General features: G+C 30.2%; 1 protein-coding gene across 3 annotated transcripts in view; it reads left to right on the top strand.

Moving 5' to 3' along the window:
- LOC107455863 (hormone receptor 4) overlaps positions 1 to 18096 on the top strand; it is a 58610-nt gene that overhangs the window by 27129 nt on the left and 13385 nt on the right. For all 3 annotated transcript variants that reach the window (XM_043041218.2, XM_043041217.2, XM_021144631.4), the window contains exon 2: positions 14549 to 15788. In XM_043041218.2, coding sequence (XP_042897152.1) covers positions 14554 to 15788 — 1235 coding nt within the window. In that variant the 5' untranslated portion in view covers positions 14549 to 14553. The remainder of the gene's footprint in view (positions 1 to 14548; positions 15789 to 18096) is intronic.

The raw sequence follows: 18096 nt of genomic DNA, 5'->3' as shown, positions 1-18096 counted from the left end.
TTAATATTTAACTCTAAACATTTTTAGAGATTTTTAAATAAGTTAAAAACTATAATTGTAAAATTTTGTGTGGATTTATTAAAACAATAAAATATGTTATCCAATTATTTAATAAAATAATTCTTTATTGTATAATTAACTTTCAAATTTGATTACTGGTTTATTGAATTTTCCATCACTTTTTTTATCTTGTGAAAAACTGTTTTTTTTTTAAATCTACAAATATTTAATGATGTTTTTGAAATATAATCAATTTATAATTAATTTTTGAAAGCCTATAGCTGAATTTGAAAAATTATATAATTATTTTGATTTTATAACTATAATTATAGTTATAATTAATTGATAAATTTTATAGTTGTAATTAATCGGACTCAGTAAGTAATAAGGATAATGTGTGAAAAATATTAAAAGAATAACGATATTTTAACTGAATTATTTGAATCGCCCAACTGACTTGTATTTTTGATTTTTTTTTGTGTATAATTTAAACTAAATAATAATTTTCATTGTTATTAGAACATATTTATCTTAGTTCTGATGAAAAATAATCGTCTAAGTATTTTAGAAATTGATTAATAATTTCACAATTGTTAAACAGTATACTTTGCTAGTTATCAGTCTTTTATCTCAGATTAAATAAAAAATCAATACTTTATCGCAGATTTAATTTTTAAGTGAAAATGTGTGTTTTAAATCAGATTTATACTCTTCTAATTTTATAGTAATCTTCCAATAAAACTATTGGAAGAGAATGCGAAGACCTATATGAAATCGCTACCTGAGTACCAGCCCATTTATCTGAGTGAAAGTCATTACATGCGCAGATGAGTTGAGTTCGCAGTTGCATATGCAGATATGAGTTGAGGAGTGCCCTATGTCCTGGACTATGAACTTCCGAAAATAAAAATAGTTCTACTTTATTGACTATCTAGTAATATCTTTAAACCAAATGAACGAACTTCAATTAAAAGCTTCAAATATTGTGTAGTTTGAAGAAGTAAGCTTATATATTTGATTATAAGTTCATGACATCACAATTTTCCCTCTCGATCTAACAACTCATTTCCCTCAGACACTGTGTTTTCGTAACACTATAAAACAAATTAGTGAAAAAAAAACGACAAAACTTTATTGACTATCTAGTAATATCTCTAAACCAAATGAACGAACTTCCGATATCAAAAATAGTTCCTTTCCTGCATTTAATCTATCCTCAGCGACTTTCAGGCTTGAAATTGAGAGTTGTAAAACGAAGAAGGTAAAGTCAATAGTTGTAGGTGTGATATAGCAAAATAAACATCTCACTGACCCGTATCTACTGACCTAGTGGCAGTAACAAGCGACGAAGCGGTTGGCTTGTCATGAAAGTACCGTTGCGCGACCTACTCATTTTAGGAAAGGCCGCCCAAATAGTGAATCCCTTTTCAAGAGGCAATAACCTCCCTACTGTTAGGGAACAATAGGATTAAGCTCACTTAATTCAACCAACTCTTTTGTTCTAACTCTTTAGGTTTGTTGAACTTTTCCCTAACCTTGATAAGATCTTTCCGGAATTTCTGACATTTATTTAGCTAGTGATTTTTGACTCCTACGCGTCTATATTTGTATGGGAAGTGATATTTGAGGTTTAAAATTGGTTTTGACACCTGTTTTGGGCACATCGACCCTCAAAGGAAGTATCAGTTGGTGAACTAATGGAAAGTTTGCCGGGAAATGTGGTGAATACATAGATATATTTAGGCATTTTGTCGGAGAACTTTTTAATTTAGATTAGGCTCAAAATAATCGTATAAGAAAATGGACATATCCTAAGTGTGCACAGTGATATGAAAATCGATTTCAATCAGTCAAAAATGGAAAAAATGAAGCATTTTCCCGAGTTACTTTTCGGTAGAATAATGCCCAAGAAATGTGAGAGTGAATTATATTTTGCTATTGAACAAATAATAAGTGCAATAAAATGCAGATAAAGTTAATCAAAAATATATTGGTTTGATTGGATTAATTGATAATTTAGAAAAATTAGTAGATATCAGCAGCTATTTTTTTTTTGCTTCAAAATTACGTACGTCAAAGATATGTAAATTGCTTCGATTTGACTGGGGCACTTTGAGACTTTTTTTTGCCCTTACACAATATAAGGTTTGATTTTATAATTCAAACATGCAAATGACTACAATTTTAATAAACTTCATTAAAAAACTTTTTTATTTATATATTAAAAGATCATTAATATAAAATATATAGCTAATTTTCATATAAATATTCACTGTTTACGTTTATTTTACTCAGATGAACCTAACTCAATTTTCCAATATTTTTTTACATTAACTTACCTTTTATTATAAGAAACCTAAAAATTGAAGAGCTTAGTGTAGGAAGGAGGTAGGTGACATTTTCAAGGGTACTTATTAATCAGGTAAAAATAATATAAAGTGGTCATATCAGTATGGGTATGTTTAATACAACAAAATTGTTTTTTCTTTCCATTTAGTTTTAACTTAACTAATCAACGTTATTTTTGAATATGATTGCATGATTTTCATTTTAAATTCGGTAGTGGTAAATCAAATAAGGCAAAAAATTATTAGCACCGCCTACTAATGAGTCTATAATAAAATACTTTGAATACCACTTCTTTTTTTCTTCTGACCTGAATGCCACTCTGAAAATGTCACTTACCTGGTTCATCCACTACGTTTTCCAATTATGATGTAATGTCTTCAAGGTCGAAATTAAGACGGAAAAAACTGGTTGTAAAACCATTTCGTTTCTAGTTGGTTTACGGGAGGCGTGAAATAAGCTCTTACTATTCTTAATTATAAAAAAAAACCATCATTATTTACTTTTTTCTCATCCTAGAAACATTCATATAAGTATGTTTTAACCGTAAACACTTTCCGAAACAGAAAATTCCGCTTGAAAATTTTAGTAACATAAAATAATAAAATTTTCTAACTGAAGCAACATACTTTAGCATTTTGTTAAGAAAAGTGGTGGCTAAACGTTTAAAAGTAATTAGTTTTACATTTCTTAAGGATTTGAAACATTTTTTGAATTAGTGCCAGACTAGCTTCAAGCCTGCCAATTACGGCGCTTTTTGCGAAATATTTTATAGAGTGGTAGACATTTTAAAATCAAAGCTTTCAGAATTTTATGGTAGTTTTGCCAACATTTTGAAAGCGTCACCATAAAAGAACTGATGCAAAGTGGCATTGTATATGAACTTTTTAATCATTTGTATGTAGTGGTATGGAAAATAAGTTTAAATGAATTAAAAAATAATAAGAAACATTAACTTAGCACTAGAATAGATTTTTACAAAAAGCGTAGAACGTTGGCATTTAAATTTCTCAGTTCTTCACCTGATATAAAATTTAAGCTGTATACAAAAATAATCTTAAAATTACTCTGTCATAGTTTAGAGCTGGCAAAAATATAAATATTTTGCTTACTCGTGCCTGCCAACTACTACGCTTTTTGCAAAAAATTTTATAGAGTGGTAGACATTTAAAATCCAAACTTTCTGAATTTTAGGTAATTTTTCGAACATTTTCAAACCTCATCACGATAGAGCTAAAATTACGTGGCGTTGTATATGAACTTTTAAATTATTTATATGTAGTGGTGTAGAAAATAAGTTCAAATGAATAAAAAATAAAACATTAAACGCAAACGTGGATACAACTAGAATAAATTTTAAACAGAAAAAAAAGCATTGAAAGTTGGCAGCTCTGCTTACCTTGCGTCTAATCTAATGTTCTTAAATGGAAGTGGAATTCTAAAATAAATGCAAAAAAAAAAAAGAAAAAAAGAACCTTAACATGAGTTCATTAGTTTTCTAATTTCGCAAAATAATTCGTAAAATGTTCTCAATACCAATTTTGTAAAAGTTAATGTAAATTTTACACTCGAATTTTAATAATTGATATTGCAATTTCTAACGCATTTATAATCGTTTAAATTTATTTAAATATTCCTCATTTTATGGGTGATGCTCCAATATTTATAGTAATGCTCCAACATTTGCACAGAATAAATTTTCATTTGGTAGTGAGTTGATAAGGAAAGAGTTAACCCTTTTGAAGGCCGAGGTAAGTATACTTATCACCACGTTTTACCACTTTTAATTTAGGTTTCCATTTTTCAATAACTTCAGCTTTCTTGAAGTGAGTTTGAATAAAATTGGTAACCATTTGTCACTTTTAAAAAACGTATAAAAGTTATAAAATACGTCATTCCCTTTGAAGTTTGTAGCATTTAAGGAATTTATTTTATAAATAAAGAAAAATAAGAGTCAGTAAGTTCTTAATAGGTCATGTTAAATAATTTTACCACCAAAAAAATGGCATTTTTATAAACTAAATGAGCAGTTTTTTTTATATCAATTACTGTTCTTAAAACAATTTCAATTCCAAAAATACTTTAATTAACCTTTACTAGAAATAAAGGGCCCGTTAAAGGGTTAAAACAAATAGAGTTCTTAAAAACTTTGATTAGGAGTTAAGATTAAGACCGTTTCTCTTTTTGACTTTTTATGTACTTTTTCTTAAAAATATTTAAAAGTGCGGACTAGATTGTTTTAACTTCAAAGTTTAAAACATTAATTTATTGCTTTTTCTTATCCTTAGAAAAATAGTTTCTTAAATTTCAGAAATTACGTAGTAGAGCCGTGATGGCTCAGGAGATAGAACGTTCGCCTTCCAATGAGACGAACCGGGTTCGAATCCCAGTCGATACGAGTTCCGCATCCGGCTTGCACCGACAACAGTGCCGACTTAAAATATCCTCAGTGGTAGACGGATCATGGGTTAGAGGCCTCTTGCTGGCAGGCTAACCGTGGGAGGTTCTCGTTGTTTTCCTCTCCATGCAACGCAAATGCGGGTTAATTCCACCCAAAAAGTCCTACACTAAGGCAAATTTCTCCCAATGCTTGATCCAGGAGTTCCCTTGTCTTCTGGATCGGGCTCAAGATTACTAGGCTACGGAATTGAACATAAGTAGTCGTAAACCCAAAATTGGGTCAGCAGTTCAACGACGATTATAAATAAATAAATTACGTAGCAGTTTGATGATATCGTAATGCAAGAAGTAGCGTTTTTTGCTACGTAATTGTGACTATCAGTATTATGGCTGGTAGTTAAAAAAATAAATAAAAATTTAAGACATTGTTTTGTATTGTTATGACAATTAAAAATTAGGAGAAATATTTATTATTGACTTACATTTAATAACTAGTCAATGAAGCTCTACTGTATTTTTCTCAAAAAGTAAAGACTGGTATTTTATTTAATTCATTTTTGTAATTTTTTCCTGAGAAACAACATATATTGGTTGATCGAAATACATCAATAATATAAAAATATTATTTTAATCTAATATTGTGTGTTTGCAATGTTTTCGAAAACTTAAGCTAATATTATAAGTAACCAATTAATTTTAAGCGCCAACAAATTTTCTTATACCACAAGATAATAAAAGAAGGTAGCAAGATAATTAAAGATAACTGAATAATAAAAAAATATTTTTTTTTTTGTATATTTCTAACATGTTTATTTAAGCTTTGCATATTTTTTTTCCGAAATATTCGATACCCAAAATAAAATAGTATTTATACCAAGAAATAAATTTTTAAGATTAATTAAACCATGCTCCTGAGAATTAAAATTTAGATCAATATTTAAGTTAAGAAGATAAATAAAATAAGCGTAACAAAAATAAATTAATCACAAATTAGAAAATAAAAATTTTATAAGAAAATGGTAAATAAAAATAGACAATCATTTTAGCTTACCTAAAACTCATTAAAAGAGAAATAAATGAAAAACTTTAACGCCAAATGGAACAAGAAAAATTTATAAAATAAATCTGGTTCTGAGATAATAAAACGGATTATACTGCTTTTAAATCCATTATAAATTATCAAGAGCTAATTCAAAGATTGTTTGCAAAATAAATTATTCCCAAAAATAATATTGTAGAAGTTCATCCATAATTTATTCAAAAACGTTCAGAATTATTTGTTTTCCTTTCAGTAAGCTTAAGGAAAAAAATTAAAAAAGAGAAATTGTGAAAAATATTTAAAACTTAACACGATAACACGTGTTTGTTATCCTAACGAAGCGAGACAGCCTTCGGATACTGACCTTCCTTTGACTAGTATCAGGTTTCGGTGATTTTAACCAGAGATAATAACTTGAAGAAATCTGATAAGTGTTCTAATTTGCATATATTTTAAGAGATAATGATCTGTTGGTCATAAGAATCTCCTTAAAAGAAGAGAAATACGTGAATATGAAGTGCCTTTCTCAAATTTTAAGTAATGTTTGCATAGAATTATTTTCAAAAATTTGAAAACTTATTTTATTAGCCTGATTATTAGATCAATATAACGTAATTTAATACTTAGCTTTGAGTTTATTAGTTAAAGAAAGAATGAATAGCTGAATTTAATCGTTTAATAAATAATATCTTCTGAATGTAATCATTAGTTTCCGAAATAAAGATTTGCTGAATGTAATCTTATTTTAAAAAATGATTATTGGCTACGTATGAAAATCTTTCTGAAGTAAAATACGTAAATATTCTTTGATGATACGACATTATCAAATTTTGAGTAGTTTTTGCATGATTATTTTCAAAAAAAGGAAAATATAATTTTTGCTCCATCAATAGCTTGGATAGCTAATAGTAATTATAATAATAGTAATTTTAATTACATTAAATGCAATTTTTACTACTAGCAATATTAAAAGTAATATAAATAGTAAGTAATAATAGTAATTTTTATAATAGTAAATGGTTGAAATTACATTTTGCAATCATAATGTTTCTTCTACTGTCAGTTAAGTAAGAGTTATTACATTCAAACTTAAAAATTTTAATTTAAATCTAAAATGGTACTATGTACTTAAACACTATGCACTTAAATAAAAATCAATAAAAAAGGCAACACAATCGAATTACGCCCATTTTAATTTATTTTTCGAATTACAAAATTGTTTATTAATAGAGGGAAAATATTATTGCATATTTTTAATTCAAATATAATACCAAATAAAAATAAATAAATGAACAAATATACCCATCAAAACGTACTGTACATTGTGTAGGTGATAGTTTCTTGTATTAGCTGACACTTAAATTTAAAATAGTCATATCAGGATAATAACAAATCCAACGTGTATTTTTTCGATTATTGAAGGATTTAAGGGCAATATTATGACAAACCACATTTTTTCAGAGTAGCCACTTTCTAGAAAAAAAAATTAAAAACTGGTAAAAAGGAAACAAAACATTTTAACTAATTAACATCAGCGAAGACTGCTTTCTGATTAAAATAACCATAAGATCTTGAGAAACTTTAGCTACAACTTTCTAATATTTCCTAAGTTGTTACAACCCTATTAAAATCCGGAAGTTAATTTTTTTAAAAATAAAACAGGCATATCACTTAATTAAAAAAACTTTATCAAGTGTTTCCTTTTCTATATTGAGTATTTTAAGTTGTGACCATATTTTCAGACTCTCAATTCAATCTATGGCCATTACATTAGACACTGTCTGTGATGCCACGATAGGCATTACAAATTTCCTTGCTTTTAAAATGTCTTAAATTTTTTTAATCATTCTTAATCGAAATTTAATTTCATGAAACCAATTATTTAATTTTTATTACATTTTATCTAAAGCAAATATAAATATTTTATTCTTTTCTTAACAATCAATACAACGGCTAACTTTTTATTTCATTATAAATGCAAAACTCATTAATTCACTGTCTCGATTAAATCGAAACAAAATCTATTTTTAACTTTTTATTTCTATTACTATTTCTATTACTAGTTTCAGTTATAGGGTTATACTAATTCTCACGATTTTTTTAGGCGATTATCTATAGCCAAATTATTTTAAATTTAATATTGATTAAGGGGGATTGGCTTAATTTTTGGATATTTTATGTTTCGATAAATAGCCAACCATGGATCTCTTCCCATGCTCCTAACTATCTGTTGGGATCAATTCGATCACTTTGTAATTTGACTTTTGATTAATCTGGTCATGGGGATTTATCTCCCGTGGCCTGTCCTTACCGATATTATTATACAAAATTATTATTTTACTTAAAAAGCCTTTTGTATAAAATATTCTTTAATTTTGTATCTCGAGATCTACAACTGTTGCTAAATAAAAATGTTATTATGATCATAATCTTCAATTATACCATATAACTACAACAGCACCAAATTTCGTCATTATATAAAATAAAATATAATGTCTATTGTGGCATCACAATGTTTATTTTTAAAACACTGAAATGAAATTTTATCCATTTTATTAAAAACGAGTTTATAGTTTTAAAATTTAGAGTCATATTCATTTTTTTCAAGCAATGTCCGCATATTGAGTAGAGTTCAAAAATAAAAAATTCATTAGTATCATACCAAAAACCTAAATCTTATTATTAGAACAAAAACAAAAAAAGAATAATAAATTATTTATTATTGATTTTTTAATTTTTCTTTTTTTTTCTATATTTATAGTTTCAAACCAGTCTAATTTAATACGATTTTAACATGCCCAAAATTAATACAGTTTATGAAATCCCCATTTCGAATTCTGTTTCAATTATTTTTATCATATCTTTTCAAAAACGTAAAAACCTTTTCACATAGCAGTGAAATCTCCCAGACAAAAATTCAAAAATCGTGAGTAGAATGAGGTTAACTCTTTCTAGCGGTGGTTAAACAGAAAAAAAAATCGAAAGAAAAGAAAAGTTCAGATTGGCGTATCGCTCAAAAACGGAGTTAAAGAGCATAATAATTCAAAATTCAACTCTTCTGGGGCAAGTCTAATTATTATTGAAGTTTTGGTCATTCACCTGAAATTTCCTTTTCTCTTCTTAACAACTGCCGTAGGGCATCGGCCCGATGGCCTACTTTTTGCAAATTACTTTTTGTTGGCCATCTGTCCATTCTACCGGACCTTAATCCTATCATCACGTGCTAGAGGACGTTGACCTGTAAGTTACTTTCACTTAGGGACCGAGGCCTTGCAAGGCCCTTGCTTTTTTCCTGGTTGGGATATCGTTAGGATATAGTTAGGATAACAGTGTTTTTAGCTTGATATGTACTTTAATAACTTTTTTTTTCTCCCCTAAGGCCGATCAGGCTTTTACTTAAGTTGTTAGAGATCAATGTGGCTTTAACTATTTGTTCGTCTAATGTAATGTCGTTGTCGTTAAACGTGTCTGGATCTTTTATCAACTATTGGGGATGTTGTCGGTTTTCTTTTTCTTTATGGTTTAATTTCGTAAAAATAAAGTTAGTTCTAATGTTTTATAATTAATTTAACACGATTGTCTTCGAATGATCAAAAGTAAAATAGATATTTAACTGTTTTTTTTGGGTGGTGGGGGTTTAATTCCGTAAAGATAGTTTTAATGCTTTATAAATTGCACGCGACTGTTTTTGAAAGGTCACAAATAAAATAAATACTTAACTGTTTTTTTTCGGGGTTTAATTCCGTAAAGATAGTTTAAATTCTTTATAAATTCCAAGCGACTGTCTTTGAATGGTCGCAAATAAAATAAATATTTAACTGTTTTTTTCGGGGTTTAATTCCGTTAAGATAGTTTAAATGCTTTGCAATAATTGTTCGCGACTGTCTTTGAATGGTCACGTCCCGCAGTGGACTGATCGTTTAGACACGTTTCCCAGCAGATCACCGAAGTCAAGCATCACTGGCTACGGTCAGTGTGCGGGTGGGTGACCACTTGGATCAGTCTGCGTAGGGACCGAGGGTGTGCGGTATTGGTCCTCGTTAAACTGTTCTACCGTAAAGTGCTCGAATTCGCGCGCAGGTCGTCGCACTAGAGCTGCACAATGGGCTATTGGCGACGGTCTGGGAAACATCCCGGAGGATGATCCGAAGACATGCCATCACAATTTTGATCCTCTGCGAAGGGGATGACACCCCCGCTTCGGTAGCCCGACGACCTGCGCACGAAGTCGAGCACTTTACGGTAGCACAGTTTAACGAGGACCAATACCGCACACACTCGGTCCCTACGCAGACTGATCTAAGTGGTCACCCACCCGCACACTGACCGTAGTCAGTGATGCTTGACTTCGGTGATCTGCTGGGAACCGTGTCTTAACGATCAGTCCACTGCGGGACCGTAAAGGTAGCTTAAATGCTTTACATTTAATTGAATTCAACTTTCTTTGAATGGTCACAAATAAAATAAATATTTAACTGTTTTGTTCGGGGTTTAATTCCGTAAAGATAATTTTAATGCTTTGCAATTAATTGAACTCCACCGACTTCGAATGGTCAAAACTAAAATATATATTTCACTGTTTTTTTGGCGGTTTAATTCCGTAAAGATAGTTTTAATGCTTTATAAATTGCACGCGGCTGTCTTTGAATGGTCACAAATAAAATAAATATTTAATTATTTTTTTCGGTGTTTAATTCCATAAAGATAGTTTTTATGCTTTGTAATTAATTGAACGCGATTGTCTTTGAATGGTCACAAGTGAAATAAATATTTAAAACTGTTATTCTGAGCTATAATTTTGCTTGTTATTTGAATGTTGTTGACTTTAATGAAAATGATTTTGTACAAAAGTTTGTACGTATTTTGTTATTACTTTTGTTGTTAAGAGAAAAACTGAATATCGCAATGAAAAAAAAAAAAGAAAAACTCCGGTAACATTACCATACTTGTATAGTCATGACATTTCTGTTAAAAAAATCATAATTCAGGTAAAAAATTTTTTTGATTTAAACCAATTATTTGGTTAGTTTTCCGTTCGCATGGTAATATCATGGTAGAAATTCTGATTTTCAAAATTATAGTTCTTATTATCACACATTCGGTATAAATACAAAGCTGAAAAGTAAATTTTACCGAATAAAAGCCTTTTATGCCATGCTCTAAGGTATCATGATGATATCTCCAAATTTTACCACAAATACCAAATTTGAAAGTTTGAATATTTTGTGCCCTACTGAGACATATATCGGTAAAATTTTTTTATTTATTTATTTATAAATTTTTTTTACACGAGTATTATAGCCAATCAAAGCTCGAAAGACAGTTCGACAATCTTGTTTTACGAATAATCTTTTTAACAAAAACATGTTATTTTTAAGGTTAACCCTTTCCCGCACAGTAAGTTTTGACGGAGAGTTTTTGACAGGCAGTTTGACTGTCACCGTTCAGGTTTTGTAAGAACAAAGAACGTTTTAGTTTTATCACTTTATTAATAAAAAAATTAATATTCATAAAATAAAAATTAAAATAAGTTTTTTTTTTCAAAATTTTATTTTGAAAGTTTATTTGTTTAAAATGTCAGTTAAAAATATACATTTTAACACATAAATCTATTATTTTATATTTTTTTTTCAGTTTATATATTTGAAAGTGATCGAACTGCGCTAAAGTTTTTTTTTCCTCGCTAATCATTATCAAATAAAATATGGAATTGGCTATTATAATTAAATCCGATCTCCTCTTGGCTTAAAAAAAAAAAAAAAAAAAAAAAAGGAAATGAAATTTTAATTTTGTAACTTGTACTCTTCGAAACCAATCGATGCGCCCCAACTCCCCAAAAATTTTGCTGCAACATTTTTGCCACCCCTTTTTTATATATAACGTTTTTAAACGTGTTTCGACAAAAAAATATTAAAAATCTCATTAAAAAACCGTATCTTGGAGAGAGCAGCCGATTACTGATTTGAAATCAGCAATACGAAAGCAATCGATGCGCCCTAACTCCCCAAAAATTTTGCTGCAACATTTATGCCACCCCCTTTTTATATATAACGTTTTTGAACGTGTTTCGACAAAAAAATATTAAAAATCTCATTAAAAAACCGTATCTTGGGGAGAGCATTCGATTACTGATTTGAAATCAGCAGTACGAAAGTATCTAAGATCTGAACAGAAAGAAAAAAAATCTCTCGCAACAGGAAAAAAAAAAAAAAAAAGAATGCCCCCAGTGTATTTATTCAATGATTTTAATCTAGGTGCAAAAACATCGCCAAGTTGGCGAATTTTAAAAGAAAGATTAATTATCTTCTCAAATAAAATGTTAATTATAAAAAATGTTAATTATAGTTTGAAATTAAAACTTTACTTGGAATTTAAGGTGCTTAGATTACGTTTTTTTATTCCCTTCTCAAAAAGGCTTTTTTTAGAAAAAAAAATCTTTCTAAGCCTTGCAAATTTTCTTTCCAAAGTTGATTATAATTATGAAAATTAATTAAAAGTTAATCATTTATAATTAATTACAAATTTTTAATTAAGCTAAAGGAATTAGTTCATTTTAATCCTGAAAATTTTTTTCCCCAACTTAACCTAATATTTATTATTAAAAGCTTCCAAATATTTTCCCAATTTTTGAATTCTTTTATTTTAAATATAAAATACTTTCCATTAAAAAGGTAAAAAGTTAAAAAAAAAAAATAACGTCAGCGGAAATCGAGGCATGCACTTTTTTTGATAACAAATATTTCGAAGAGAAAGAAAAAAAAAATGAATCATAATTTTTAAGAGAAATCACGTAGTTATAATTTCAGTGTCATTTTATGTTTATTTGAACAACTGTTACCGGAAGAATGATTTTTTTGCTCCCGATAATCCCGAAAAGGAAGAAAATGAAAGCTTTTGAGGTGACTGAACTTTATAGTATGACGTCACAACATCATCAAGCGGCTTACGAGAAAGGTCTTCCGAAACACGGAGATCGTTTTCTTACTTCCGCTCATGCGCAGTGCTCTCATTTTTAATCGACTGTAGTCAGCGCAGGAAAACTTTCTTTCAGGCGCTAGCAGGCAAGAAAAGGCTTTCCCTTTCTGAATCATCACGGGAAAACTTACTTTGAGGGAAAGTTTTATTGAAAATGCGTTTTGAGGAAAAAGTGTTCCTTTTTTTAAAGATGGATGTTTTTCATCGTTTAACCAACTGACATAGAATTTTTATTAAATATATTTTCATACTTTTTATTTTGTATTAGTTTAGGTCAAAATAAGTAAAAATATTATGTTTAGCATTTCAACAATTTATCGTTATGAAATACAGAATGAAAGACCGATGTCTTTTTCTGCGTTAAAGGCAAGATCTTCTTAACATGGCTCGCTTCCAAACGATAATTTTTCAAATGTGCTATTATTTTCAGTTTAGATCTAAGAAAAACGTCATTGAAATTTTTTAAATTTACAAAATCAATTTTTAATAAATTTTTGAATATGAATGAAAAGGAAAACTTTCCAACAACTTTTTTTCGATTTTAAATTTCATATTTTAGTACAAATACAATTCCGATGATCTAACAGAATTTTTTTTTGCAACTATTTACCTGTTCTTTACTATTAATAGAATATTAAAATATATCTTTTTGCTTGTAGAGAGGTCCAGAAAAAAAAATATAGAAGGAATACTGATGTCCCTTTTGCGTCAAAGGGTTAATATTTAGATGAAATGTTTTCTGTAATTTTTTATTTTATTATTTAACGAACAAAAATAAATAGAAATTTTTATTAAAATAAAGAGATACACTTTAATTTAGTGAATAAATAACAATTTCTCCATAGATGAAATTAACTTATAAACTTAAATAATTAACTTATTATTTTTTCAATTCCCATTTATGTAATATGTATACATTCTGTTTATGTAACATATATATTCCTATTTATGTAATATTATCCCATTTATGTAACATATACATTCTTAATATATATTTTTAGAATCCTTGTAAAAAATAAAACCAAAAAAGTATCCACATTAGCCGTTCCAAGTAAATATTTAAGAAAGAAGGAAATCTGATGAATCATCAAGGAACAAACGGGGTAAAAAAGATCAAAATCTTTTTTATTGATCAATGAAATATTGGAAAAATTTCTAATAACCAATCACCGTTTGACTACTCATTGATATCTTTGGCAATTAAAAATATTTTAATTTAAATCCGTTTTTTAATCTTCACTGTAGTATTTTTCTTTTTTATCGCTAAAATATAATTTGCTTTTCCCTTTTTTTGCATTATTTTGTAGGGCGTCCACAGGTCCCTCAAAATTATTATAGTGGTACCTTGCTAATTTGTTATAGTGGTTACAGTGGCTTGTTAATTTATTATATATCTTGTTAATTTATTATAGTATAATAGTTTAAATTATTATAGTGGTTACTTGTGTCATAAATTATTATAGTGTTAACTTGTGTCAAAAATTATTGTAGTGGTAACTTGTGTCATATTATAGTGGTAATGTATTTCAACTTTTAATAACATGGCGTATTCCTGATCACCTTACTAACTCAAACACGCAGAAAGAGTTATGGTATACATGGAGCGAAAACTTATAGTATTGAAGTGGTTGCTGAACCTGATGAATTGTACTGGTGATAAATTAATTAACACTATAATACATTATTTTTAAACAGTTAACGTTCATTTGATATGAAAATATAGTATGCTCTTTAGAATACTACTTACTAGCATTATCTGGTGCTGATATTTATTTTTTCTTATTTTAGAAATTATGATACTGACTGCGTGGATACGTACCATGAGTTTATTTCACGATATCAAGTTAAAACGAAGGAAAGTGACCGACAACCTCTCCAACAGTGACAGCGAAGTTAATAACGATGTCATAACTTCATCTCCCGAAAGTGTAAGTGCAGAAATCAATGCCAGAGATACCGATGGAGGGTCATCATCAAGTGGTTCAACCACTCAGACATATTTGTCTGAGGATGGAGGATCGCCTGCTTCTGGATCTCCACCCCACTTAGAGGCCATGTGCTCGGACATGCCCGGTAAACATTACGACCGAGAAAACAGTCCACCACTTGAACAAAACAACAAGTGTAAAATAGGTCCAGAAAGTGAACACATTGTGAACGGCATTGTTGAAAGTCCCCAACACGAGCGTCGAAATAGTGTATTTGATGGCGGAGGTGATAGGAGCAATGAGTTGGGCGAAGGCTTGGATCTTAGGCGCAATAGACGAGACAATAGCATGGAAGATCATACAATGTCTGTAGTAAGAATGATGGGTAACAACAATATTTACAAAACACCATTAGTTATGGGAGATATACCAGGAAATGGGCCAGGTAAGACAATGCTGTGGGCCGCAAATAACGATCGAATGTATGAGAGCACAAATTCATCACCACCACATGCATTGGAATCCTTGAAGCACTCACAGCAATTATCACCAACTTCATGCTCTCCTCAATCTCCTTTGCCACAAATGTCTATGTTATCTTCTCCTGTTTCTGCGCCTGTAACAGTAAATCCAGTGTATCCAACTCCGATTTACAGCAACTCTCAGTGTAAGCCTTCGATTTTAAGGACCGTTATGACTTATACTCCAAACACTAAAGATGTGATGCTAGGGTATGCCACTACCCCTGCACGAGCAACTTTCGGACGAGAGAGTAGTCCTGTCGGTTTTACACGATATTGGCCCACCAATGGATTGTCAAACGGTGATCATAAAACATTGTCTCCACCTCGACATCTGACTGAATCACAAGCACTCAATTTAACTGTTAATGGATCTTCTAAAAGTGATGATGAGATTCAGCATCCAACAGGATCTTCATCGGCATTGTTATTGTCTGTTACTCAAAATGCTGTATCTTCTGCATCTGTTGTATCATCTGTAAACCATGTTGGTGATGAGGAAGATGATGAGCGAATGGTCTGCATGATTTGTGAAGACAGGGCAACAGGTCTGCATTATGGCATCATCACATGCGAAGGGTAAGAAATGAATTTTATCTCACTGTAATAAACTGCAATATTAACTATAAATTAATACATTAATTATAAATTAATGTCATTGGGTCGGGATATCCTGGTTGGTAGGGCTCTCGGCCCATGTCCAAGAGGTCGTGGGTTCGATCCCCACCGGCCGAAGACTCCCCGTGTAGTAAATTGGGACTGATGCGCGTTATGTTCCTATAACAAATCATACCTCTCGGTATACAGTTCCAGGAGTTTCCTTGTCTTTCAGATTGGTTCAAAATTATAAGGCTGCGAGGTATAACATTAGTAGTAAAAAAACCAAAATTAGGTCAGCTGTTCAAAAACGGTTATAAAAAAATAATGTCATTGGGCCGGGAAATACTGGTTGGGAGGGCACTGGGCCCATGTTCAAGAGGTCGTGGGTTCGATCCCTGCCGGTCAAATTGGGACTGATGCACTTTAAATCTGTCGGAGTCTCTAAGTTCTCCATATTCCCATAACAAATCATACCTCTGGGGGCACTGATCCAGTAGTTTCCTTGTCTTTCGGATTGGTTCAAAATTACAAAGATACGGGGTTTAACAATAGTAGTAAAAAACACAAAATTAGGTCAGCTGTTGTTGTTGTTAATTTACGTCGCACTAGAGCTGCACAATGGGCTATTGGCGACGGTCTGGGAAACATCCCACAGGATGATCCGAAGACATGCCATCACAATTTTGATCCTCTGCGGAGGGGATGGCACCCCCGCTTCGGTAGCCCGACGACCTGCGCGCGAAGTCGAGCACTTTACGGTAGCACAGTTTAACGAGTGGTCAGCTGTTCAAAAACGGTTATAAAAAAAAATTAATGTCATTGTGTTATCTATTGTTTGGAAAAGCAAGCGCTTTATTATTTTACTCGAAAAAAGTGGGGATATTGTTGAGCTAGAAACAAAAAAGCATGCATAGTTAATAATTAAGAATATTAAGAAATTATTTTAATTATAGTAAGAAATTATTATTGTCATAAATTTTTTTATAATGATTTTGACCGTCACTATATATATTAATAATTTAAAATAAAATAATAAATCCTGATAATTGTGGAATGTAATATTTTAGTAATGACTAATTTTAAAAAAATGCATACATTAATTAAAATTTTGCTTAAAGTTTTTAATATTTTGAAAAGTTAGAACTTTCTCAGAAATTCCAACTTGTTCCCTTGTTTCACTTTAAAAAATATTATTTAGTGGTAGCAAATTTAAAGTTATTTTTAATTTATTAAATTTGATTTTAAGTTATTTTTCCACCACTACGTATCAAAAATTCGAAATCTCATATAGAATGAATACTACTTCGTTGCTTTTACCTCTTGGTGAGATTTCTGAATAGAGTTGGCAAAACTATCACTTATTCTGCAACTTTCACTTTTTAATTCACAACCAATTTATTAAAACTTTCGCAGAAAACGTAGCCATATACGCTTGTGTCTTTATATATTTGGACTGACAATCCCGTTTTAAAATTTTTATATGTTGGTAATATTAAACAAATCAAACAATCATAATTGTTATTTTGCTTTCGCTGCTATCACATACTCTCCCAAATTTGAGGGTTGTTCGAAATATTTTTTCCAGGGATGTGAATGAAACCAGACATTTTTAATTGAAATTGAATTTTTGCAAAGTTTCTATCAGAACTTAGGACTATCAGACATTACTTGCATTTTAAGCAGTAGTAGATAAAACCTTTTATATATTTATGATGATTTGATGTATTACTTCTACTAAACCCTCAAAGGAAAATATTTTCCAAAAATACGGAAATTCCATAGTTGTTGGAGGGTTTACCTCTAGTGTAGGGTGCTAGGATTTCCGGCTTGGCATCCAAACTTCTTCTTACCTTAATTTTTATTTCACTGCTATTTTAAATGTTACTGTCAAAAAAAAATATTTTTAACCCTTTTAATGTGATAGGTGCCTCTGAGGCACTATTGTAACTTATAAATTACCTACCACTTTAAATGTTAATATTTTCACATCTTAATAGATGACACTAAATTAGACCCCTAGCATACTTCGGCAAAACAGATGGTACTATTATTTATAATGCTGCAAGCGACTGGCTCTGCAGTTGATTTCAACTGAGTATAACAACTTTCGTCTAATTGTTTGGCGGTGAGGTTGCGGCAACTCAATTCTAAATCATGATCATAATATCCTTCTTTTATTTTTCTTTAATTTTCTCAACGCAATTAATGACGATTATAAGACATGATCAAATTAAACACTATGAAAAGGTAAGAGGCTCCTTCCAGTCCTAAAAGCCTTGGGAAATCT

This window comes from Parasteatoda tepidariorum, chromosome 12, assembly GCF_982258835.1.
Source record: "Parasteatoda tepidariorum strain Cologne lab strain chromosome 12, Ptep-v5.0, whole genome shotgun sequence".
NCBI lineage: Eukaryota > Metazoa > Arthropoda > Arachnida > Araneae > Theridiidae > Parasteatoda > Parasteatoda tepidariorum.
Note: the sequence above shows the minus strand (reverse complement) of the source record. Positions and strands in the feature narration are given on the sequence as shown.